Raw genomic sequence first — 25630 nt, 5'->3', positions numbered from 1 at the left:
AGGAATTAATACTAACATGGGTCCTGCATGGGTATAGACCCAGGAATGAGTGCTAACATGGGTCCTGGGTGACATGCCCAGGTGTTTGATATTGTGGTCTTCAACATTTTGGTCTTTCGATATTACAGTCTGGGGATTATGATTTTCAAAGTTGTGGGCTTCAAAATTCTGATAGTAAAGCAATATACATTATACTGCAAATATTGAAATATAATTCACATCATATGCAGTCTAACTAGAAATAATATATAACAATGAACTATACAAAAAAGTAAGCACACAATAACTATTTAAATACATAAATGGGCTTTGATACAAGGTAGAACTAGGCCACAGAAAAGTAAGCCCGGTGACAATTATAACTTCAGAACCAAAAATAATCAGACCATATCTGAAGCTCAGAGTTCAAGTTCACAGTCCTTCACACAAATAGATGAAGCTCATAGTCCATGAAAATTTTGGTCCATTAGGAAAATAATAAATTACTGCATCACATTTCCAAGAACTCCCCTCTAACTAAATGGGAAACGTTAGTGAAGTTAACAAAATTAATAATTGCAAAAAGCTGAATGTTTGTTGTCAAGGACCTGCAACAGAAAATACAGGCACATCAAAACAATTAGGATGTTAGGAGCAAATAGATTCCAAAACAACTGAAATGATAAACTCTAATAATTCTAAAGCAAGCTGGTGAATAAAAACAGCAGCAAAAACCAACCTTTAGTTCCAAGTACTCATGTTCATGAAAACAGGAACCACACACATTCAGAGTCAGTAACCAGTGTCATATTCCCAGCATTAAAATTGACCAGACAGGGACCATATTACCACATTCTAAAAACAAAGCTGCACTGTACAAGTCATTAGATTTATATGCAGAAGCATAAAGCTGCTGAGGTACTTAGTGGATATGATACTTTTCTAAATAATCATGTAAAGGAATGCCAAAAAGTTGCAAGAAACTGGGGCTACCACAAAAAATATAACAAGACTGTAGTAAAAGATAAAAAGTCTGAAAACAGAGAATTCTGATATTGATCTGTTTTTAAAATTATAAACAAGACATGGTATAAATGTAAAAACAAGGGGAGCTTAAAATTGCTTAGACTGCAGATGAGAATTATAGAGACATACTCTACATGTGTCTACTGCATTGCAGAGGAGTGAGAGAGATGTACAGTCATGTGTCCACTGCATTGCAGAGGAGTGAGAGAGATGTACAGTCATGTGTCCACTGCATTGCAGAGGGGTGAGAGAGATGTACAAGCATGTGTCCACTGCATTGCAGAGGAGTGAGAGAGATGTACAGTCATGTGTCCACTGCATTGCAGAGGGGTGAGAGAGATGTACAAGCATGTGTCCACTGCATTGCAGAGGAGTGAGAGAGATGTACAGTCATGTGTCCACTGCATTGCAGAGGGGTGAGAGAGATGTACAAGCATGTGTCCACTGCATTGCAGAGGAGTGTGAGAGATGCTCAGTCATGCATGCAGTTAATTGTACTTTGGAATTGTTGAGAAAAAAGGGGGGGGTTAAGTATGACATTCAGTTTTTAGTTATATCAGCAGTAATGCACATAGAGATGGAGAAAATATTAAAAAGGGATATCAATGAGAGAGCATTAAGGAGAAATCAAGAATGAACAGGCATGGAGCCCAAAACAACAACGATTGGGGACGTAGTAACAGGAGAACATAGCTTGCACACAATGAGTAAATTAAAACTTATGACATGGAATGTCAACAGCCTAGTAAATCAGAAGAAGAGAGGGAGAGAAACTATTACTGCATCTTTATTTGAATGGAACATATATAGCATTACTTCAGTAAATACATCCAAGAGAGGACTTCCATAAAGAATTAAGCCAAAAGGCTAAGATGAAAGGATGCAGTGCACAATTAAATGGAGAAAGAAATAGGGGGGGTGTTATCCCTAATCAGAGGAAGTATTTTTGTGTATGATGATAATATATCTGACCCAGAAGGGAGATTTGTGTTAGTGAGAGGATACTGGGAGAGAAAGAGAGCAACAGTGGCAAATGTTTATATCTTCTTACCTGAAAATAAAGGTAAGTGGGGTAAAACAAGTTTGGGAGAAGTAATAGCACAGCAACAAGGACTTTTGATACTTGGAGAAACTGGAACCTGATCAGTGATGTTACAGTTGTAATGGGGGACCAAGACACTTCAGACTCGCTAATCAGGCTAGATTTTTTAAGAAAGCTTGAATGAATTTTGTCTACAAGATGTTTAAAAGAGGTAACATAATCTAAAGGAGTATACATTTCACTCAGGGAAGTGTAGGATCTCTGTGACAAGCACATATGCTAACCATCACATTCAGGTCTTCCCTATGCCATGCACAAGCCTGGGCCCGTGCAAGTAGCACTGAATATGGCTTTGGGGAAAACTTTAATTTCACATTTAATCATCAGTATATGGAGTCATTATAGTGCCTTTTTTTTCTTAATGGCATACACAGGGATAGAGCACTGCCATGTTTTACACCTTTAAGTGCCACTGTGAACCGTAAAAAAATAATAACTATATTATCCTCCGAGCACACAAATGAGAAGTCTGTCGATACCTATGAGTACACTGTGGATGGGACGTGCAAGACTTGATTTAGGTGCCAATTCTCTGCTATTTTTTAATTGAAATTCTTCTCTTTATGCATGAAAAACAGGTACCTGTCTAGCAAAAAAATATATATTTACCCCACCTCAATCCTGTTCATTGGGTAGGTGCTCACCTGCAGTTCTGCCCTCTGCTGTCTTCCCCTTTTCATTCCTTTTCTACACTTCTATTTCCATTCTTTAATCTGGTCAAAAAACAGAAAAACACACCTCACACATAGCCATGCAGGACTTTCAAATCAGTTATTGTTTTTGTTCATACCATGCACAGCAGGTTGCAAAGAACACTGTTGATGTCCATACATAACCAGCAAGGACTGGCTCTGCTCATTGTACAGTAACACTTCAGTAAAACCACTGTCACGTACTGTATTTATTTACCTCAGCTGCCATCAGACATGCAAATGAGCTGAGCACTGTTGCACAGCAGTGCCATTGGACATGCAAATAAGCTGAGCACTGTTGCACAGTAGTGTGCACATACAACACGTTTCACAGCAGTGTGCACATACAACACGTTTCACAGCAGTGTGCACATACAACACGTTTCACAGCAGTGTGCACATACAATACTGTTGCACAGTAGTGCGGACATACAAAATAGGGCAAAGCTAACACCTTTAGTGTGTCTACTTCAATGGTCACTCTGTAAATGAAATGCTTTGCACACTGTAAGTGGGAAGGATTAAACATTTCAAGCCCCATAAGGGTCGTATGCTTTTTCTTTCTTTTTTCTTTCATCCTGCAAGTGTGTATCAAGCACCTGATATGTTCTTCACTGATACCTTTAGTACAAGTACTTCTTTAGCTCAGCCTATAAATAAAGTGCTTTGTACAGAGAAAGTGGAGAGGTTTGGGGGTTTAAGTCTCATGGAGTGCATGCTTTTTTTCTATTTTATTCTTTCATTCTGCACATGTCTAACAGTGATCTGCTATATGCTTCACTGACACCTTCAGTGGGGCTGCCCCTGTAGCTCAGACTGTAAATGAGATGAATACATGGGACAGTTTTTATGTTCATGTCCCTGCATATAGACATATCATTGTTACAGCAGGGTGCTTGCTTCGTGACATTTACATTGTAGTACAGGTACAGTGGTAAGACTCTGATGATGTTGTAACTGCTTTTAGTTGATACAGTGAGACTTTTCTATACTCCATCTATTATGTGTTAGTTTATGGGGGGGGTTCGCTTTCTTGAGCTTGATGTCTTTGTGTTTTACATTCTCTTATGCACTGTATTTCACATCCCTAATTGTATGAGCGCCTCTCTTATCTGTCTTGTCTATGTTATATGTTTGTTTGTGTGCCCCTACTGCCTTTTCTACCCTCAGACCTTAATCACACTTCCCGTTAGTGCCTTCCATGGATTATCTTCTCTACATGTATATATAACCTGGGTCAAAAAAATAAATCAGCACACAATCCTCATGACCATGTAGGGCAGTCACATACCTTCTTTCTCTTGATGTAACTATGTGCACAGGATCACTCCAAGTACCATCAAGTCTTGTACTTGAAAGATGAGCACTACTGCTGCCTGCACCTCCGCACGGTCCTACACAATCTTCCAGCAGTGTCCCACTGTGGCCACAATGAGGATCTTTCATGAACTATTTGTCATAGACACTTATCTGACTGCATTCTCTGTTAATGAGCAACAGGTGCTCATCACACATGCAGAATAAACAGAGGAGGCTGGCCATGATCACAGCCACAATGTTTCTGAATCCCTGTGTGTGACTATTTCTAAGGAAGATGAAAATCAGATTAACAGTCTGAAACATGATAAAAAGTATAAAAAAAATAAAAAGGTAACGCATCATTTAAATTACTTAATGACATCATAACAAATAGGAAGACATCCTATGCATAATAAAAGGAGCAAAGAAACATATACAAAGATAGAAAAGGATCACACCAAGGATGGGAAAACAGAAGATACTAGAACTCTTGTATCTATTTTCAGTGACTCATTAAAGACACTACACTATGAAAACAAACAGACAATAGAAATAGGCATGGAACCCTGTGAATAGCAAACCTAACAACAGACAGCATAGAGACAATAAATAAGCAAACATGAAAACATTTCCAGGTCTGGGTAACATAAAAATAAAGACATTGTAAAGACAGCAGACACCTGTATACCATCCACACACTACTTATATAACACGCTGTTACAGTAATCAAATATTGCAGAAGAATGGAAGCATGCAGTGATAGCTGCTGTGAAATGAGAAAGGTATAAGGCTGTAATACTGTTGATGGGTTTAACAAGATGCTTCAGAAACTTACTTGAACGCTTGTCTGGTGGGCATAATTTCAGATGAAAAAATAAGGATTGTTGATGTGATGCATTTTGCATACAGGGGGGGTACTCATCTGCATGAGCAATTTATAACTTCATTAGAGAAAGAGAGAGAGATGATACCAAATAAAAAGAATAATGTTCAAGGAAATGTCAGTTTCTTAGACTATAGCATAGTATTTTATATGGCAGCCACAGAATATTCATAATGGAATTCCAATAAATAAAAACCCATTCATAACACATTGGGTTTCTAAATGTCTGGTAAATAAAACATGGAAAGTAAAACTATTCAATGAAATCAGAATAGAAGAAGAATTAAACTGGAAGTGCCTCAAGGATCAGTCTTAGAACTTCAGCATACCTCTCAGCTGCCCAGATGTTTGCAGAATGTCCAGATTTTTGCCTCATGGTTTTGTCTGTTTCTCATAAAATTTGTGGTTTTATGACAAATAAATGAGGATGGAAGTCACTAAATAATTATATACATTTGAGTTTCAGATTTCATATCCTTCAGAAAATGTATGTTAATGCAAAACCTGTTATTCTAGTGACTTTCTGAGTTTAGAAAAGGAATATTTAAAAATTGTTCCTTATTTTGGGCCTTTGTTCCCCCATTATTTTTGGCTTTGTCCAGATGTTGTACAGCATGAACTTCAGCTGTTTCCAATGTAATTGTTAACAAAACTAAATATTTTGTAAACAAGAATCATCTTTATTAAATTATCACTTATGGTGTATGGAATTATATATTTATATAAATGAAAACAAATCATATTGAAATATTTTCTGTTGCAAACACTATCCATCACTTATAATCTATCCAATCATAGTCAGTCACACATTATATAGCTCATTCAATTCCCGCATTCCTTTAAACCCCATTACTCCTTCAAAACATTATTTTGCATCTATTGTTCATACAATTCCACATTTTTCTATGAAATTTGCTCCTTACCTTTTCTATGGAGCCCACTTCCAGTTGTTTTATTACTCTTACTATATTCACTACTTCTACTACAGTTAGTTTAGACTTTGATTTCTGTTTTCTAATAATTGCTTTTTTGGCAGTCACCAGAATTAAACTCAGAAAGGCCTTACTATGTCTAGACAATTCCAATTCTGTATCACAGCTCAAAAAATCATTTCCTTAGTTACACTAATTTGCTCATTCAGTATTTCTAATAGAGTAGTCTACAGGGAATTTTTAAAGTCTGCTAACTCATTAAACTCCTAAAATATGTTTCCAATTCCATCTTTTTCTCCATCACACCTTCAACATTTGCAATTTACCTGAAGAAAAATTCTTTGTAGTCTGCTTGGGATATAAAAATACCTATGCAAACACTTCCAAGCAAAGATCCTAAATCCTCTAGACTTTGTTGCATAATTGAGAGAAATACATATATCCCCCATTGTTTCTTTGTGAATTGCTTATCCAATCTCTGTCTTCCCAATCACTTCTATCCTCTTCTGATTGGTTCATATAGCTATCATGCAATATTTGATATGCCCTACTAAGTATCCCTTTTTAACAGCAGCTTCTGTTCTAGATTCTAAAACTCTACCAGTGCTGGTCTGTTACTTAGGCTAGCCTTATTCCTTTCTCTTTGCCTATACTCTGACATCATTCCTTGATATGAAAGGCAATCATTAGCCTGTAGTCGAAATGAATTTGTGGCCTCTTCCCATTCTATTACCTTTCCATCTCTAATTAGTTTCTCTCAATACCCTGGTTCATTTGCCAGTTTTCTCCTGTAAATTCCAGCCCCCTCTTACCTATTGTCTATATTCGTAATTGCAATTATCCCTACAAATGGAATTTCCTTCCTCCATCCCTGTGTTGGCTTTGTTCTTAGTATACTTTCTGCTAATTTATGAATATAATATTCTGTATGGTGATTGTTATTCTCCTTAAAGATCTGAACCAAAAATCCTGGTCTCTCCTTGTTTATTGAGCTTCCTCCCTGTTTCATCATCATCCCTTTCCACTTTGAATTGCAGCTTTCTACTTGTGCTACGTATAGGAGCCTTAGAGCTACATAGTTAAGGCTCCTATGCATAGCACAAAAAATAAATAAATGTAATCAAATATGCAGGTGATAAAAAACGCCTGTAAGATTTGTGCACATATGACACCTATAAGAACTGATCTCCAGACTAGCTACTTTCTCTTCATTGCCCCTGATGTCATTAAACCTGAAGACAGACTTTTTCTTGGAAAACAAAGCATAATTATATGATATGGTCCAAACAGCTCAAGCACTGTTGCTCATAGAAAGGTAACATATTTACAGTTCATGTGTACTTTTTTTGAAGAAGACATAATTTACTAGAGCAGAAAACTTGTATGATAGCCAGGCTAGTGTAGTTTCTGAAAAATATGTTGTCAATGGTAGAAAATGCACTGTTCTGTTTATAAAAAATATGTGTACAGCATGCTTATAGAGTTATGCATTTAAACATGATACTTGGACACATTCTAAGGCAAACCTGTCCTATAAAATACATAAGCATCCTTCTGACTTATTAATGTACATTCAAGCAATAAACAAGACATCTGTCGCAGGTACTTACTGTTCACATTGTTTTAACTGAGGCTTAGCCTTAAATATCATTTCAGGGTAAAGGACTTTCAAATGTACAGGAATGAGGCCACCAAAGATGATATCCCCTTTGAATGAGTATGAATTGCTCTCCAAGATGGGAAACTTACACTGCTCTAGCGATTCTTTTACAGAAAGGATAAAAGATAACATTAGAAGGATACATTTAATGGATGTTTGCCACATGCTTACTCAAGATGTTTATAAATTACACAGACTTATTTATAGGTTGAAACACAAAAACAGCACAGGTCATTTCTTTATATAAACCAGGATTTATTTTTTTTATTTGTTTGGACATCTGCTGTGTTAATTGTTCTGTTTATGAGATGTATCCACTAGATATTACTTTAATCATCTAACAATTCTCCGGCTTTTTCAGATCATTACTTTTAGTTATTTTAAGATTAAAATTATTTGTTTCTATGATGAATGTTTCATTTGCTAATTGATGCTGTGGTTGTGTAATATAATCTTTTGGAAATTATGAATCCTGAACTTTTGTTTGTAATGACAGCATAACCTTAAGGTGCATAAAAACATTTATCAGCAGGCAGCTTGGTCTTATCATCCATGCAATGCTTATTAAGTAATTGCCATTTTAAACCTCATTTTTGTGCAGAACATTCTTAGAGTATTTAATTATAGTGCCTTTGTACTTTGTCAGCAAGTACTTCAATACATTGTGTGTATTTTAGTGAAAGGAAAAATATAACCTTCACACTACTGCTTGGCGTGTCACCATTTTTCAAGCTACTGTTATGCTGTTATATATAAAAGTTTAAATTTTTTTTTTTTATTAAGCAGAACACAAATGCATCCAAGAACATGTAACCAAATGGATGCCAGTTTGCTGAAAGACAAACATAGACATGCAGACACACACACACGCACACACACACACACACACACACACACACACACACACACACACACACTACAGACAGTTAGGAAGATTGTCACTTTGCCTATCAGCATGCATTTAGTATGTGAGAAGAAACTGGAGACCCCAAAATAATGCTACATGGATGCAGCGACAGCCTACAAACTACACAGAAATACGACCCACCAAGGAACAGAACCAGGGAACTACACACTGTGAGACAGCAATGTAATCTGCTTCAGCACTATGTTTATGTATTCACCTCCCTTTTCACTTTCATTGTGTACTTGCCCCAAGTATAAAATCAGAGTTACTTACCCCAAGTATAAAATCAGAGTACAACTTCTAAAGAATTTATTGAAAAAGGAGTTACTTTCATTGGCATATGTGCTCATGAATTTTGGCTCAAGTGCTATTTCTCCCTTTTTAAAATTGAGATTTTATTTTGCTTTATTTTATTTATTGATTTGCAAGAAAGATTGCAGATCACAGTCTTAGAGCTTTTAAGGTTATACTTGTTAAAGTCGTAGATTTCTTTTACTCTTGAAAATTAATATTAATTTTTCTGAGTCTGTCAACTTTCTAAGTCAAGACTGTTACTATTTAAAAAGTGTCCTGATATGTAAACTTTGTTCTGATAATGTTTGACTTTGTCCATTATTCTGGATGTAAGAGGATGAATCCATGCTCAGCAGTCCTACTTGATCTTAGCAGATGTTCTGTTCAGCTGGGCCAACTAAATCCATCAACTAGGTCAACTTTCAAAGGAATTGCTTCTAAGATTGTCAAGCCCCCAATTTTATCAGTCTTCAAAGTAAAGATTACAGCCATATGACATAAAATATATAAAAATATATAATATAAATATATACATCATATATATATATATATATATATATATATATATATATATATGTATATTTATAATATTAATATATATATATATATATATATATATATATATATCAGGTCTACTATATTTGGTCGAATTACATTTGGTCGAAAATGATTTCAGGAAGGTCACTTCACCGAAAATGCATTTCACTGAAAGCCCATTTGGTCAAATTCCATTTGGTCAAAAATGGAATATAGCCCCTGCCCCACTGCAGTGCGACCCTGGAGTGAGAATATAAAGTAAGGGGTGTAGGGGATGCAGCCCCTCACATTGGGGGGGTGTGGGGAGTGTAGCCCCCCACAAAATTGCAGTGTATTCGCTATTATATACATGTGTATCCATTAAAAATACATTGAAACATATAACATCAGTAAAAACTAGCTGCAAAATGTGGGGGGCTACACACCCACCCCTCTAACTTTATATTCTCACTCCAGGGTTGCACTGCAGTGGGGCAGGGGCTATATTCCATTTTTGACCAAATGGAATTCGACCAAATGAGATTTCAATCAAATGACCTTTCAGTGAAGTGGGCTGCCTGAAATCATTTTCAACCAAATGTAATTTGACCAAAAGCAGTAGACCCATATATATCATATATTATATAAATATATATCATAATTATGTCATATAAAGATGACAGATTTTTATGCCATCCCTACCTGTTTCCCCAGTCAAGGTATAGTGTTCCACAGCAGCCCTGTTGTATAAAATGGGACTCAGCAGCAGGGACATTCCTCATTCACTAAAGGAGTGTTTCCCTTCTGGAGTCTTACCCACTTTGGCTTGTCACTCTTCTTTCTGATTTGAAAGATTTGTCATTCGTTATGATCTTGTTATTTACTGGAGATTATAGGACGATTGGTTATCCTTTAGGGATAATTTCAACTACAGCCCCACAGGATGTAAGCAGACTTATCCTAAAATATCTGATACCTGAGCCACAGATTGATTGTGCCAGTGGGCTGACGTTAAGCAGATAACTGATTACTTTGAGGTGTACATATTTTGATCTCCTCAGCATGCACTGTAAGCTTCTTCCAGACATGTGTAAATCATCCAAAAAAAGTACTCATCTTCATAATCATCCTTAACCCCCTTTTTCCCATTTTCTACATGTGGTCAGGGTATCGTGTTAACTGTCACCATCTCTCTTGATTCAATGCCACACTCCTGCCTACTTCAACACTCATGCCCGACTGCCGTCAATCTTCTCTCATGCAATCCATCCACCTTTTTGCTGGACATCCTCATTTCCTCTTGCTTTCTTCCTGTCTGTCCCAAATCTTGTTCACCAGATTGTCTTCTACTTTTCTGACCATGTGTCTGAACCACCATAATCTATTCTCTCGGATTTTTTTCTGCAATTGGAGCTATTTTGGCTTCTGTTCTTATGTTCTCATTTCTTCTTCTGTCCCACAGTGTACACCCTACCACCCTTCTCAGGCACTTAATTTCCATCACCTCTAGCTTCTTCAACTGTTCTGCCTTTTACTGCCCAGGTTTCTGTACCATACAGTAGTACTGGTTGCACCACTGTCTTGTACACCTTACTTTTCAGCTTCTTTGGAATTCTTCTGTCATAGACTACACCTGAGAGTCTATGTCAGTTGGCTGTAGCCCCTCTGATTCTACCCTTGACCTCTTCATTCAGACTTCCATTCTCCTCAACCAGCCCTACCGGATACTTAAAGATATTTACCTGTTCTGCTATCTTCCCTTCTATATCAATTCTCAGCTTCTTCTGATTTCCCCAATTTGCTCCCATTACTACTGTCTTATAAGTGCTTAGTTTCATCCCATGCGCCTTCAGTTTTGCATTCCATTCCTCTGTCCTTTGGTGAAGTTCTTGCTCAGAATCTGCCTGTAATGCTACATCGCCTGCATACAGCAACTTTGTTGATCTCTCCCCTCTGACCTGTTTGGTAATGTAGTCCATCACCAGTATGAACAGCAGTGGGTTCAGAACTGAACCATGGTGCAAACCCACTCCCACTAGGAACCCATCTGTGAGACCGAACACTGTTCGTACTTAAGTCATTGGCTCCCTGTACATAGCCTGCACTAACTCTATTAATGTTTCTGGGACTTCAGACCACTGCAGTACTGCCCAAATCAGCTGTCTTGGGACTTTGTCATTTGCTTTCTCCAAGTCTAGGAATGCCTAGGTGGACTCTCCTCATCTCTAGCTTCTTCTCAACTATCTTTCTCACTGAAAACATTTGGTCAGTTATGCTGCATCCTGATCTAAATCTGAACTGCTCATCTCCCATCTTACATTCTACTACTCTGAGTATCTGTTTATCAATCACCCTTTCCAGAATTTTCATGCAATGGGACAGGAGTGTGATGCCTCTGTACTGCCCATAGTTGTAGATGTCCCCTTTCTTCTTGTACACTGGCACAAGTATGCTTATTCTCCAGTCATCTGGATACACCTTTCTCTCCACACTGCTATGAGAACCCTCAGGAGCCATTGTTCCCCTATCTCACCTAGTATATTTATCATGCCTGTTGTGACCTCATCTAATCCTGCTGCTTTCCCTGATTTAATTTTCCTTAGTGCTTGTGAAGACTGGTAGAGAAGAGTGAAGGCTGCCAACCTAGCCAAATCGAATTTGATACATAATTCTGGCATTTGTAAATATACATGTAAAATACAGGCTTGTTTTTTAAATGAAAGAAAATACTAAAATGTTGAACTTCAAGATTGTAGCAACATTGCCATCTGCTGTAAGGAAAACTAAGTCAAGCATTTCAAATCTTTCTTTTGAAGTTAAAATTATTTCAAATCTGTCCTTTGATCTAGATAGTGGTGCCGAAGAGGCTAGCCAAATACATTCTTTGTATTGTTTTAACTTAAGGAATAATTACTAGAGTGTACATGAGAAATGTATTTTATTGTTGTAGCTTCCTGAGCAGGTGTTAGATTGTTAAATAATATAGCCTGTTGGCCTGGGAACTCCAGGCTAAGTGTCAAAGAAATGATGTAATGGGAACTAAATAAGAATGATGTAATCTGGGAGGGCCCAGCAGAAATGTTTTTTTGTGATTTTAAAAACGTTTGCTCAGAGAGAGACTGTAAGCATTTTTGTCTGACTGTTCAACTCAGCACTGCCTTACTCTATGTAAGTAAGTTACTTTAGAAGTATGTTTTCTTGTAGCAATAGCTAGGAATTAGAAAAGTTTAGACAAAGTGTTTTTTTGTTATGTCAGCACTGTTCTAATGAATTATTTTAAGTTTCTGTGTGATCTCTGAACTCTTGAATAGCACTGTGGTGTAGTAGTATTGTCTTGTGTTTTCAGTATTTATTATTAAATATTTTTAAACCCTTTTCAACTGTGGCTGGTTTATGTAGAGATAATTTAAGCTCTAGAGTACATTGCATATTTATAGAGTTTACTGTGTAAGTCACTCCAAATAAGTCTTGACTGATTAGTCACACTTACCAATTGGATAATAATATTGCACAGTAATAATTGGACACCCTTTTAAGGGCCTTTGGGTAGCTAATAATTATTAGCTGGTGGTGGCAGGAATTACTACCTTATAGTCTGGGTATAGGGGCACAGCTGGAGAATCTGTGTCAGCTTTTCCCAGGAGTGTCTGTGAAGTTGTATAAATACTTATCTCAAAGTGTGTGTGTGTGTGTGTGTGTGTGTGTGTGTGTGTGTGTGTGTGTGTGTGTGTGTGTGTGTGTGTGTGTGTGTGTGTGTGTGTGTGTGTGTGTGTCAGTTACTTGGGCAGGGACATGAAGCACTGGTTGGACAGAGAGGGTACTGGAGGTTAACTTGCCAGCTAGGCTGAGATCTGGACCCTATAGCTGTGCCAGTGGGGAGTCTTATTGGGGACCTGGTAGGCAAGGGAGCAACCAGCCCCAGACTGACTGTGATCTATGTGTGCTGTTAAGGGAAATTTAACTTTACTGTGTGTATTTGTTATCCTTTCCTCTCATATGAGACACCCTCTCTGGTGTTAGTGGTGAGGATTGAGGCTCCTTGATTGCTGGACCAGGGCATGGGCATCACATATTAATTGGTGACAGTGGTTGGGAAATCCTCACATATTAATTGGTTTGCAGTGGTGGGATCCACTACACATATTAATTGGTGGGCATTAGTGGGATATCCACATCACATATTAATTAGTTAGCAAATACTAATTGGCTTGTAGTGTGTGGGTAGAGTGAATCATGTACAGTGATCTCTGAATGTGTTTTGTACTCTAAATCAGCCACACAGTGAATACTCAGAGTTCAGATCACAATTGTTTTATTTCTTTTGTTAGCTTAGTTAGTCAGCGTGAGCAGGCAGCATGTCAGCAGAGGAGCAAGGAAAGTTGACAAGGAGCCAGCTGGTGGAGATGTGGCAGGCAAGGGGACTAGTGCATGGAAACCAGACTAAGGCAGACCTGATTGCAGCCTTGGTTACAGCTGCATCAGAAAACAGCATCCAGGAGGACAATCAGACTGGCAGTGGAGATATAATATCCTCGAAGAATGGACAACTCGACCTTTCTGTGAAGGACAAACAGACTGGCAGTGGAGATACAATATCCTCAGAGAATGGACAGCACAACCTTTCTGCAGTGGACTTAAAAATCCAGCTGGAGCTAAAGAGACTTGAGTTGGAGGCCAGGCATTATGAGATAGAAGCCGAAGAAAAGGAGCATCAGAGGAGGCATGAGAGGGAAATGTTGACTCTTCGCCAGAGTCATGGAGGTAATGGGGAAGGGAGTAACTGGACCCCAGAAGCACAGCAGGTCAGTAAATTTCTTCTGCAATTTAAAGAGGGGGATAATTTTGAGTTTCATTCATATATTTGAGAGGGTATACAAACAGTATAGTATTAACCAAAGGCTCTGGGTACGGTTCCTGACCCCCTTACTCCATGGGAAAGCTGTAACATTTTTGTCAAAAATGCCTGACACTGTCTGTGTTGGTTATACTGCTGTAAAAAATGTCTTTTAGAATGTTTTAAGCTAACACCTGAAATGTATAGGAAAAAGTTTCGTGAGCATAGACGCAAGGCAGATGAAAGTGTGTGGGAATACGTTACTGAACTAAGCACTTATTTTCATAGCTGGGTGAGTGGTTGTCAGGTCACCACTTTTGAAGGGCTGGCAGACCTTTTGGTGAGGGAACAAGCCCTTAGCACTTTGCCTGAGGACATGAGGATCTGGTTAGCTGATAGACAATGTGCGACTTCAGATGAGTTGGGGAATAAGAGAGACCTATACCTGGCCAGCAGGGCAGCCCTGCACAGGAATGGGTCCCCCAGTACTGCTTATGGGTCTAAAGGAACCCATGGTGAGCAGCACAGACTGCCACAACAGAATCTGCCAGTAGCAGGGGAAGCTACTAGTCCAGGTACACATCCAGGAGCTAGGGTTAAATGTTTTGAATGCAATCAGTGGGGCCATGTGGCATACAGGTGTCTACAGAGGCAAGGTGGGGAACCAAATGTGAGGGAGCCAGTAAGTAGGAAAGACAAAATGCCAGTAGTAGGTTGTCTTGGGACAACAAGGGTACCAAACTACCACCAGAGGCTATATCCTATTGAGAGGCCAAAGAGGTCATTGCCAAGAGAGACACAGTTTCTGATATAACCATTGTAAAGCCTGAAATGGTTACAGAGGATCAGTACTTGCCTGGGCAGTCTACTCCAATCAGGGCTTTAGGAGGGATCCCATTCCAATTACCTTTGGCTATGGTTCACCTTGTCTGGGAGGGTGGAAAAGGAAGCCAGCAAGTAGGTGTGTTTGAGGATATACCTGCAGATGTCCTGAGAGGGAATGATTTTGATAGTGCAGTACCCTGTGCTTGTGCAGTTACATGCAGTCAGGCTTGGAGACAAGCATGTGGGTCTGGTATCCTGGGAGAGACCCAGACAGACTGCATACTTACAACCTGGAATGTTGAGGCAGTTACTTCAGGGAGGGAGCTACTCTGTAGCAGTGAAATTGAAGGTGAGCCACAGCTGCTTGTGGGTACGGAATGATCCCTTGGACAGAGTGACTGCAAAGGTAGAGGTGAGTAGCAGTACCCAGGCTGACAGTGAGGCACCGCTGTCAGAGGATGCCAGACTTCATGTGGAAGGGGAGCTGGGAAGGGTTACAAGGAGAGAGTTGAGACAGGCTCAGCTCTCAAACCCTACATTGCAAGGCCTGAGGCAGATAACTAGTGAGGCACCTGATTCTTAAGGGAATGGGGAATCTGTATACTGTGACAAAGGGTTACTGTACAGAGAGTGCACCCTTGAGGGAGGGCTAGAAGGTGAGAGAGTACAACAGTTGGTAGTGCCTAGAGCCTACCATCTGGCGCTTCTAGCCATAGCCAATGATATTTCCCTTTCCAGGTCATATGGGCATAAAACATACAAAGAGCCATATTATGCAGAACTTCTATTGGTCTCGAATTTCCAGAGATATAACAGGGTACTGCAGGACCTGTGAGCAGTGCCAAAAGGTAGGCAAGGCAGGAGACAAGGTGAGAGCTCCTTTGATGCCTTTGCCTATGACTGAGGAGCCATTTCAGAGGGTAGCTCATAGGTTCATAGGTTCATACTAGGCTATCTGCCCTAGGGCATTTGTAAGCCTAGCCAGAGTGTGTGTGGCTTTCGCTGCCCCTTGGAATGAGAATACTGTGCCCATTTAGGGTTTAGTTTACTGTGCCTCTGTCTAGTAGAGACACAGAGATGACCCCTGGGTTAAATCTACGATCTCCCATCCACTCGTCAAGATTTCTCTTGAAGAGAGTCAGTAAGGGGCTCTGCCTAACATGGACTGGGATTTTGTTCCAGAGTGTAGGGAGCCTTTGGGTTATGAATCTGTCCCTCCAGCACGTCCTATTTATTTCTGTGTTGAGGTTCAGATCTCTTGCTCTCGTGGCTCTGGTGGATTTGGATTTCCTGAGGTGGAGCATGTCCATTAATTCCGGATTGGACATGACCTTGTATGTCTGGCATAGATCGCCTCTGAGTAGGCGGTATGCGACTGAATAGAGCTGGAGTTTCTTCAGCCGGGCAGCATAAGACATATGTTTGAGACCCTTGATCCTCTTGGTGAGGTACTTTTGGGGTCTTTCTAGCTGCTGCAGGTGTCGGGAAAGGTACATCCCAAATGGGGCATTGTACTCAATTATGGGCCTGATAAGGGAAGAGTATAGGGGCACAATGATGTCTCTTGATCTAGATGTGAATCCTTTCATGATAAGGTGGGCAATATAGAAGGTCTTCCTAACCACTTTGGCAATGTGAGTGTCAAATGAGAGGTTACTGTCAACTTGGGTCCCTAGGTCCCTGATTACTTCTTCCATGCTTAATGGATTACCACCTATGTGGTAATTTGTGGGTACTTTGTTTTTCCCAAAGGGTATGACTATACATTTTTTGGCATTCAGTTTAAGGCCATGGCTCTGGCACCAGTTATCTGTTTCTATGAGGCCTTTCTGAAGGATGCTTGTGTCCACTGGATTATCAATTATGGCGCCCAGTTTGCAGTCATCTGCAAACTTTGTCAGCCACAATCCTCCTATGTTAGCTTGCACCTCGGAAAAATAAATGCCGAACAAGAGGGTCCCAGGACCGGGCCCTGTGGGACACCGCTTGTGACTGGCTTAGAGTCTGACATGGCTCCAGGAATTCTGACCTTGTGGGTTCTGTCCTTGAGCCAGTTTGCAACCCATCTTATGACATATGGGTTTACATTTAAGCTGGTGAGCTTGTCTATGATGCCCGAGTGGGGTATTGTGTCGAAGGCCTTTGCAAGGTCAAGGTAGGCTGTGTGAACTGCCTTACCTTCATCAATGGCCTTAGTGACTGTTTCAAAAAAGTTGACCAGGTTCAAAAGGCAGGATCTGCCCTTGACAAAGCCGAATTGGGCGGGATCCAGTGTCTGTACGTCCCCAATGTCTTTGTTTATGAGTTCCATAATGATCCTCTCCATAGCTTTGCAGACCAGGCTCGTTAAGCTTATGGGGCGGTAATTTCCAGGGACCGTAGAAGCGCCTCCTTTGTGGAGTGGGACCACTGTTGCTGTACACCATTCTTTGGGCATGTATCCTGTAGTAAGGCTAAGATTAAATAGCAGCCTTATGTGCGGGTTTAGTTCCTCTTAGAGTTCATGTAGCACGCAACCTGGGACACCGTCTGGTCCCATTGATGCTGTGTTTTTAGCTTTGGAGAGGGCGGCTCTCACCTGGGCATCTGAGATGTCACGGAGGCTACACTCTGCTGGGATAGATATTTGTCCTTTTGTGGGGGGGGGTGAGAAATTTGCACTGAACCTGTCTGCCAGTATGTTGGCAATGTCTGTGGGTTCAGTGTATATTTTGTCATTTTGGACTAACTCTGAGCATATTTGGGAGTTTCCGCCCATGTTTCTAACATAACTAAAGAAGGCCTTGTGATTGTCTTTAGTGTCTTTTGCAGTTTTTCTCTCAAAGTTTGCCTTGGATGATTTTATGAGTGATCGTAGTTTTTTGCTAGTACTGATCAGAGATGCCTTCCCTTTTAGGGATTTTTCTCTATCATGTAGTAGCCTCCTCCTCCTGTTGTAAAACTTATTAATGGCTGGGGTCCACCAGACAGGACGACTGCCTTTGAGGAAATGGGTCTTGGTTTTATTTGGGATTGCATGATCCATGCATTCTTGAAGGTGTCCGTAGAAGGCATTTATAAAGGATTCAGCGGTGTGGGCTGTGGTTTCCACTGGCCCAGGGGCCTTGAAGGATACCACTTCAGTCTTAAGATGTGTGAAGTCAGCTTTTGAGAAATTCTTCACTGTGGTCTTCTGTGCTGGGGGTGGGGGTGGGATGTGGATTTCCAGTGAGATTAATTTATGGTCTGATCTCACCAATGAGGGGTATACTTCCAGTGTGGAGCATTGTGCCCCCATGTTTGTGATGATCAGGTCTAATATATTATCTCCTCTTGTGGGGGTGGTGACTAGTTGTTCCATCGCATTTGAGTTTATGAATTCTAGGAACCTTTGGACTAGGGTGTTTGGGCTTGAGTAATGCTCCCAGTCTATGTTTAGGTAGTTGATGGTATTTGGAGAGACATTCATACTCTCCAGTGTCTTTAGGAAGGCTGAGTGGGGTTCCTGAGTTTGAGAGGGTGGTCTGTAGCATACTACAAACTGTAGGGCAGTTTTGCCTACGGTTAGTTGCACATGGATGGTCTCCGATGCTTCGTGCGTTGCCACTAACCTGGAGGTGTGGGTATCTTTGATGAATATGGATACTCCCCCTCCTTTTGTGGTTCGTTCCAAGTTTTGGGGCCGAAAAGCATGATATGAGGTATAACCTGGTAGTGCTGGGGTGCTCTCGGGAGCCTTGAGCCAGGTTTCAGTCACTGCATAGACATCGATGTTCTCCATACTGAGGAGGGCTTTGAGTGCGTGCATCTTGAGGTTTAGACTTCTGGCGTTGAGCAGCATTACCCTTAGTTTTTTTCCACTTGTGTTTTCTAGGGAGGTGGGTTTGTCTTTTGAGCCTTGCCTAAAAAAGGCACTATGGGGGTGGCAAGAGCCTTGGCCAATATCCGGAAGCCCAGGGGTGACAGGTGCAAGCCGTCCCTTGCGAAGCAGTGTGGCTTGTCAAGCATGTCATCCCAAGCAGACAGACATTGGATCCTCTTTGAATGACACCAGTAATTAAGCCAGTTGTTAAAGCTGATATTTTGTCTTTGTACTGTGGCATCATTCTTGGTGAGGGTAAGATGCTGCTCAGGGTCAGGGTCATACCGGCCTGGGCTACATAATCAGAGAGCTCCTCTATGCCTCTTTTCATGTAGTCCAGGGAGGTACGTCTCAGGTCATTCACACCGGCATGGACAATGACTGGGTCATATTTGTACTTGCTTTGGAGTGACCTGAGTGCTTGTGTTATGTGGCGGATTCTAGCGCCCGACAGGCAGCTTACTGTAACCTTTTCCTTGTTCACTCTGGTGAGCGGGACGTCAGTGTGTCTGACTATGGAGTCACCTATTACAAGTGTATCAGGCATGTTGTTTGGCCTTAAGGGCTGTGACTGTTTGGCACACTTACTTTGTGAACTATGTGTTGCATGTGTTATGTTTTGAGGTAGTGGTTGCTTGGATGTCTGCTTTGGAGGCCTCTGTTGTTTTGGTAGATTTTTATTTAGAGCCTCCGAGTATGTTTTTGTATGTTTATGTGTTTGGTTTGCAGTTGTGATAGGTCTATGTGAGTCTGGGTTTGTGGTGTGTGTGGTTACCTTCTCCTCCTGACTGGTTTTGCCAGTACTGAGTCGAGAGAGCTCAGTCTCCAGTTTGGCTATATAGTTGTATCTCTCACATATATTTGTATTTGTTGGGAGGAGGAGAGGGTTGTCTGTGTACATGAGGCAGTTGTAACATTGCCTCAAGATTCCCAGATTCACCATCTGAACTGGAGAGGACGCCAGTACTTGACCCCTCGACATGCTAGAATAGTGTAAAGGATTGCTGTGTAACTGAGTCAGAAAGGACCTATAGGGAAATGGGTACTCAAGGGGATTGTAGGTGGATGTAGTGCTTTCTTTTTGTTTGAGTGCTTTGCTTTTATAAAAGTCACATGACTAACAAAATCCAATAGAATATTTTGTGTCATAAGAACAGATGAATGTGAATGCAATGACAGCAAATACAATAAGAAACACAAAGCTGATGACAAATAATATTAACAAATCACTTTTAAAAGAAAGAAGATGAAATGTCTTAAAAAAAATGGTATTTTTTAAATGCAGTTTTAAACAGCATAATCTGCCAAGCCAGCTCTTGTTCAATCACTCTGGTTACATCCTTATGACCAGACAGGAACCTCTAGGCTGAATGAAATATGAATTGCTTGCTCCTTGCCATGGTATACTTCCTGCTGTTATACTCAATAATGGTAGTAGCAATAGTACAGTGGAATGCTCCTATCCGTTTATCATTTAAATCCATCACTTTCTCAAGCAATGACTTGGCTTTCAAAAACACAGCATGTCCTCCTAAAACACTGAAACAAAACTTGTCACCGTGGGTTTTACTAGTAGCTGCCCCATCACTGTAAACATCCGAGAAAGACCAACCAGTGAACATAATAGCAACAGTAAACCTCCCATCAGTGAAATACAGGAATATAAGTAAGGAAGATAGAACTCCCATAAATCATACAATGATTCCATACTGGTTGTGTCATTGTCAATAAGGGCTGAAGCAACCCAGACTATACCCAAAATCAGTAATCCCAGAAGTATTAGCATAACAAGAGTTTCCAAGATCCGGGCTTTAATCCCCTTTTTTAAACCAGCAAAACCTTCAGACTCCAGAAAGAAGTAGGCAAATGGCATCAGCACAAACAAGCAGAGATTTGAGAAGAGAGAAACAAGGTTTCACAGCCCATGGATAAGAGAGCCGTTTAGCCACTGGATATAGTAGTTTTTGGGAAAGGACAAAAGGATTTCATTGCTGATAATCGAAAATGGTAAAAGCAGCACAGCCCCTGCTGAGACAGCGAGTGTGAAGGTGCTCAAGAACAGCGAAATCTGATTGACTACAGCATCTTCATGATCATCTGCTTTCTTTTTATATCTGGAGAAGACGAAGTAAGTAGCAATGCAGAGTACAGCAAACAGAAGAAAACAGATAATGTATTCTCTAACTTGACTGTGGAAATTCTGTTCCCTGATTGTAACTTCGTCCTGGTCCATCATTCATATTGCACTTTTCCTGCTATAATTGCTAACAGCCACCAACATTCATTTACACCGCGCTATATCAATAACCAACAATGTTTCCTTTCCATGCTATGGATATTGTGGGTCCTCTGAGTGCCCCAAGTTTCACAGGGAAAAAGTATATCTTAGTGGTAGTGGATTATGCTACACGATACCCTGAGGCAATGGCTTTATCCTCGATTGAGGCAAAGAAGGTGGCAAATGCTTTGTTAGAGATTTTCAGCAGGGTAGGTTTCCTAAAAGAAATACTGTCTGACAGAGGTGCCAATTTCATGTCAGACCTGCTGGCTTGTCTGCGGAAGTCCTGTGGGGTGAAGCACATGAAGACCACCCCCTACCATCCCCAGACGAATGGTCTTGCTGAGAGGTTAAATTCTACAATCAAGTCCATGCTACAGGCATTTGCAGATCAGTTTAAGAGGGAGTGGGACAAATATTTGCCCCATCTGTTGTTTGCTTACAGAGAAATTCCCCAGGAATCCACAGGTTTTTCACCCTTTGAGTTGCTGTATGGTCATAGGGTGAGGGGACCTCTAGATTTAATTTGAGATGAGTGGGAAGGTGAGTGCGAGTCTCACAAGGAGTCTGTTGTGGCATAAATCCTAATCCTCAGGACAAGGCTCAAGGAAATCATGGGCTTGTCCTAGGAGTGCCTGGCAGAAGCCCAACAACAGAAAAAGGTGTGGTATGACAGGAATGCTCGAGCTAGAGAGTATGCTGTGGGCAGCAGGAAATGGTTCTCATTCCTGTCAGACACAACAAGCTGCAAGCAGCTTGGGAGGGTCCCTACAAGGTGATAAGAAAGGTAAATGATGTTAACTACATGGTGGAACTGCTAGGCAGACAGCAGGGGCACAAATTGTGCCATGTTAACATGATGAAACCTTACCATGATAGGGAGGCCCTTGTGCTGAGCATTTGCAGTGGATTGCAGGAGGAGTCTGAAGGAGATCTGGTGACTGATCTCCTCAGTGAGGCTTGGGCTGACACCTCAGTGGAAGGGGTAGCAATGTCCCAGCAGCTACCTCCTACCCAGGTTCGAGAAATCCAAGCAGTGTTGCAGGAATTTGGGGACATGTTCACTGGGAAACCAGGGTGTACCCACCTGGTGCAGCACCAGGTGGATACAGGACCCCAAAGGCCTATTAGGCAGGCCCCTTATAGGGTGCCTGAGAGAGTCAAACAGACACTGAGGGAGGAGGTACAGGAGATGTTGGAACTAGGGATGATTCAAGAGTCCAACAGTCCCTGAGCCTTCCCAGTGGTGCTGGTGCCAACAAAGGATGGTAGCACCAGGATCTGTGTGGACTACAGGAAATTAAATAGTCACACAGAGTTGGATGCTTACCCCATGCCTAGGACAGATGAGGCCCTAGAGCAGCTGGGTAGGGCTAAGTATCTTACAACCATTGATCTTACTAAGGGTTACTGGCAGGTGTCCTTGACTCCCAGTGCTAGAGAGAAGTCAGCCTTTGTGACTCATTTTGGCTTGTATGAGTTCACAAAGATGCCCTTAGGGATGAAGATGCCCCATTGCTTTCCAGAGGCTGGTAGATAATATCCTAGCATGATCAGGATGGTTTGCCCTTGCTTATCTGGATGATATTGCCATCTACAGCCATTCCTGGTCAGAGCACCTTCAGCATGTCAGGGAGGTGCTGGGCAGACTACAGAGGGCAGGGTTGACCATTAAGCCGAGCAAATGGCGGAGGTCTCCTACCTAGGACATAGAGTGGGGAGTCCTAAGATAAGGCCAGAACCTGCCAAAGTGGAAGCCATTCAGGCATGGCCTGCACCTTTTACTAAAAAGCAGGTGAGGGCATTCTTAGGGAGACCAGGGTACTACAGAAAGTTTGTCCCTAGTTATAGTACCATAGCTGCTCCTCTCACAGACCTGACAAGGAAGAACAGGTCAGATAAGGTAGTGTGGACCCCAGCATGTGAGCAGGGATTCCGGAATCTTAAAAAAGCTTTGGGAAAACCCCCTGTGTTAGGCAGTCCAGATTACAGCAAAGACTTTGTTGTGCAGGTGGATGGTTCGAACCATGGGTGGGGGCTGTACTTAGCCAGATTTCTTCAGAGGGGGAAGAGCACCCAGTGGTTTATCTCAGTTGTAGGCTCCTACCCAGGGAGGAATGCTATGCAGCTGCAGAACAGGAACGTCTAGCCATAGTGTGGGCACTGTAGAAACTTCAACCTTATCTGTATGGAAGAAAATTCACTGTAATGACAGATCACAACCCCCTAATATGGTTAAACAGGGCCAGACAGCAAAATGCCAAGTTGCTAAGATGGAGCCTGGATTGCAAGCATATGATATGTCAGTGCAGCACTGCAGTGGGATTAGCAGTGCCAATGCAGACGGGCTCTCAAGACAGGGAATGGGTGAGGTATACTCAGATAGACCTAACCCTCTCAAGCGGTGTTTATCAAGTGTCACTTGAAAAACTAGCTTGAGTTCTCCAAGGGGGGGGGGCGAAGACTGGTAGAGAAGGGTGAAGGCTGGAAGCCTAGCCAGACAGAATTTGATACATAATTGTTGCATTTGTAAATATAAATGTAAATTACAGGCTTGTTTCTTAAATGAAAGAAAATACTAAAATGTTGAACTTCAAGATTGTAGCAACATTGCCATTTGCTGTAAGGAAAACTAAGTCAAGCATTTCAAATCTTTCTTTTGAAGTTAAAATGATTTCAAATCTGTCCTTTGATCTAGATAGTGGTGCCGAAGAGGCTAGCTGAATACATTCTTTCTATTGTTTTAACTTAAAGAATAATTACTAGAGTTGTTGTTCTTCTTTCAGCTTTTCCCAGTTAGGGGGCACCACAGCAGAACTCTGGTCTGCTAATGATTGGCAGTAGATTTTTACAGTGCCGAGGTGCCAGCCCAATGCCCAACCATCAACGAAGGCACACCCATTCATGCATGTCTTTCGAACGTCACTCAACCACCGGGAGGACATGCAGACTCCACACAGAAGGTGCTCCAGTCGAGAATCGAATGGGAGAACCTTTTGCTGTGAGGCAACAACACTACCTCTGCACCACCGCGGCTTAATTACTAGAGTATACATGTGAAATGTCTTTTATTGTTGTAGCTTCCTGAGCAGGTGTTAGATTGTTAAATAATGTTGCCTGTTGGCCTGGGAACTCGAGACTAAATGTCAAAGAAATGATATAATGGGATCTAAATGAGAATGATGTAATCTGGGAGGGCTCAGCAGAAATGTTTGTTAGTGATTTTAAAAACTTTTGCTCAGAGAGAGACTGTAAGCATTTTTGTCTGACTGTTCAACTCAGCACTGCCTTGCTCTATGTAAGTAAGTTACTTTAGAAGTATGTTTTCTTGTAGCAATAGCTAGGAATTAGAAAAGTTTAGACTGTTTTTCTGTTATATCAGAACTGTTCTACTGAATTATTTTAAGTTTCTGTGTGATCTCTGAACTTTTGAATAGCACTGTGGTGTAGTAGTATTGTCTTGTGTTTTCAGTATTTATTATTAAATATTTTTAAACCCTTTTCAATTGTGGCTGGTTTATGTAGAGATAATTTAAGCTCTAGAGTACATTGCATATTTATAGAGTTTACTGTCTAAGTCACTCCAAATAAGCCTTGACTGATTAGTCACACTTACCAATTGGATAATAATATTGCACAGTAATAATTGGACACCCTTTTAAGGGCCATTAGGTAGCTGATAATTATTAGCTGGTGGTGGCAGGAATTGCTACCATATAGTCTGGGTATAGGGGCACAGCTGGAGAATCTGTGTCAGCCTTTCCCAGGAGTGTCTGTGAAGTTGTATAAATACTTATCTCAAAGTGTGTGTGTGTGTGTGTGTGTGTGTGTGTGTGTGTGTGTGTGTGTGTGTGTGTGTGTGTGTGAGCTAATTGGGCCAGGACACAAAGCACTGGTTAGACAGATAGGGTACTGGAGGTTAGCTTTCTAGCTAGGCTGAGATCTGGACCCTATAGCTGTGCCATTCTTATTGGGGACCTGGTAGGCAAGGGAGCAACCAACCCCAGACTGACTGTGATCTCTGTGTGCTCCTAAGAGAAATTTCACTTTACCGTGTGTATTTGTTATCCTTTCCTCTCATATGAGATGACCTCTCTGGTGTTAGTGGTGAGGATTGAGGCTCCTTGATTGCTGGGCCAGGGCACGGGCGTCACAGTGCTATTCTTAATTCTTCTGGGTGGGTTTTTCTTCTTTTATCAAATACTGTTTCTGGGGCAGTATAGCTGTTGTGGGGTTTTCTTCATTCAGAAGCTTCTGAAAATACTCATAGCTTCTGCCTTTGATGTCCTTTGGACTGGTGAGTAGGTTGTTGCTGGCATCCCTTATGAAGGGTATCTGACTATTTTCTTTATCTTTCCGTCTTTGCCTTGCAACCTGATATAGTTTCTTTGTCCCACCTACCGAGGCACTTTCCAGAAGCTGGTAGGGTGCCTCTGATGCCCTTTTCTTTGCTATTCCAACTCCTTTCTTAACTTCTTTGTTAACCAACCAGTATTCCATCTTAGCCTGGTCAGTCCACCACCAGCTTTCCTTATGTACCTTATTTCCATACCTGGTTTGGC

The 25630-nt window shown here is 41.2% G+C and overlaps 1 protein-coding gene across 1 annotated transcript; it reads right to left on the bottom strand.

Moving 5' to 3' along the window:
- Window positions 1–20321: 20321 nt before the first annotated feature.
- On the bottom strand, window positions 20322–21114 carry LOC122792439 (limb region 1 protein homolog). The gene is given in 1 exon segment (XM_044060226.1): window positions 20322–21114. A coding segment is annotated over 1 exon segment (705 nt). The 5' UTR covers window positions 21027–21114.
- Between the last annotated feature and the right edge of the window lie 4516 nt (window positions 21115–25630).

Source organism: Protopterus annectens, chromosome 1.part2, assembly GCF_019279795.1.
Source record: "Protopterus annectens isolate FY-2018-M chromosome 1.part2, PAN1.0, whole genome shotgun sequence".
NCBI lineage: Eukaryota > Metazoa > Chordata > Ceratodontiformes > Protopteridae > Protopterus > Protopterus annectens.
Note: the sequence above shows the minus strand (reverse complement) of the source record. Positions and strands in the feature narration are given on the sequence as shown.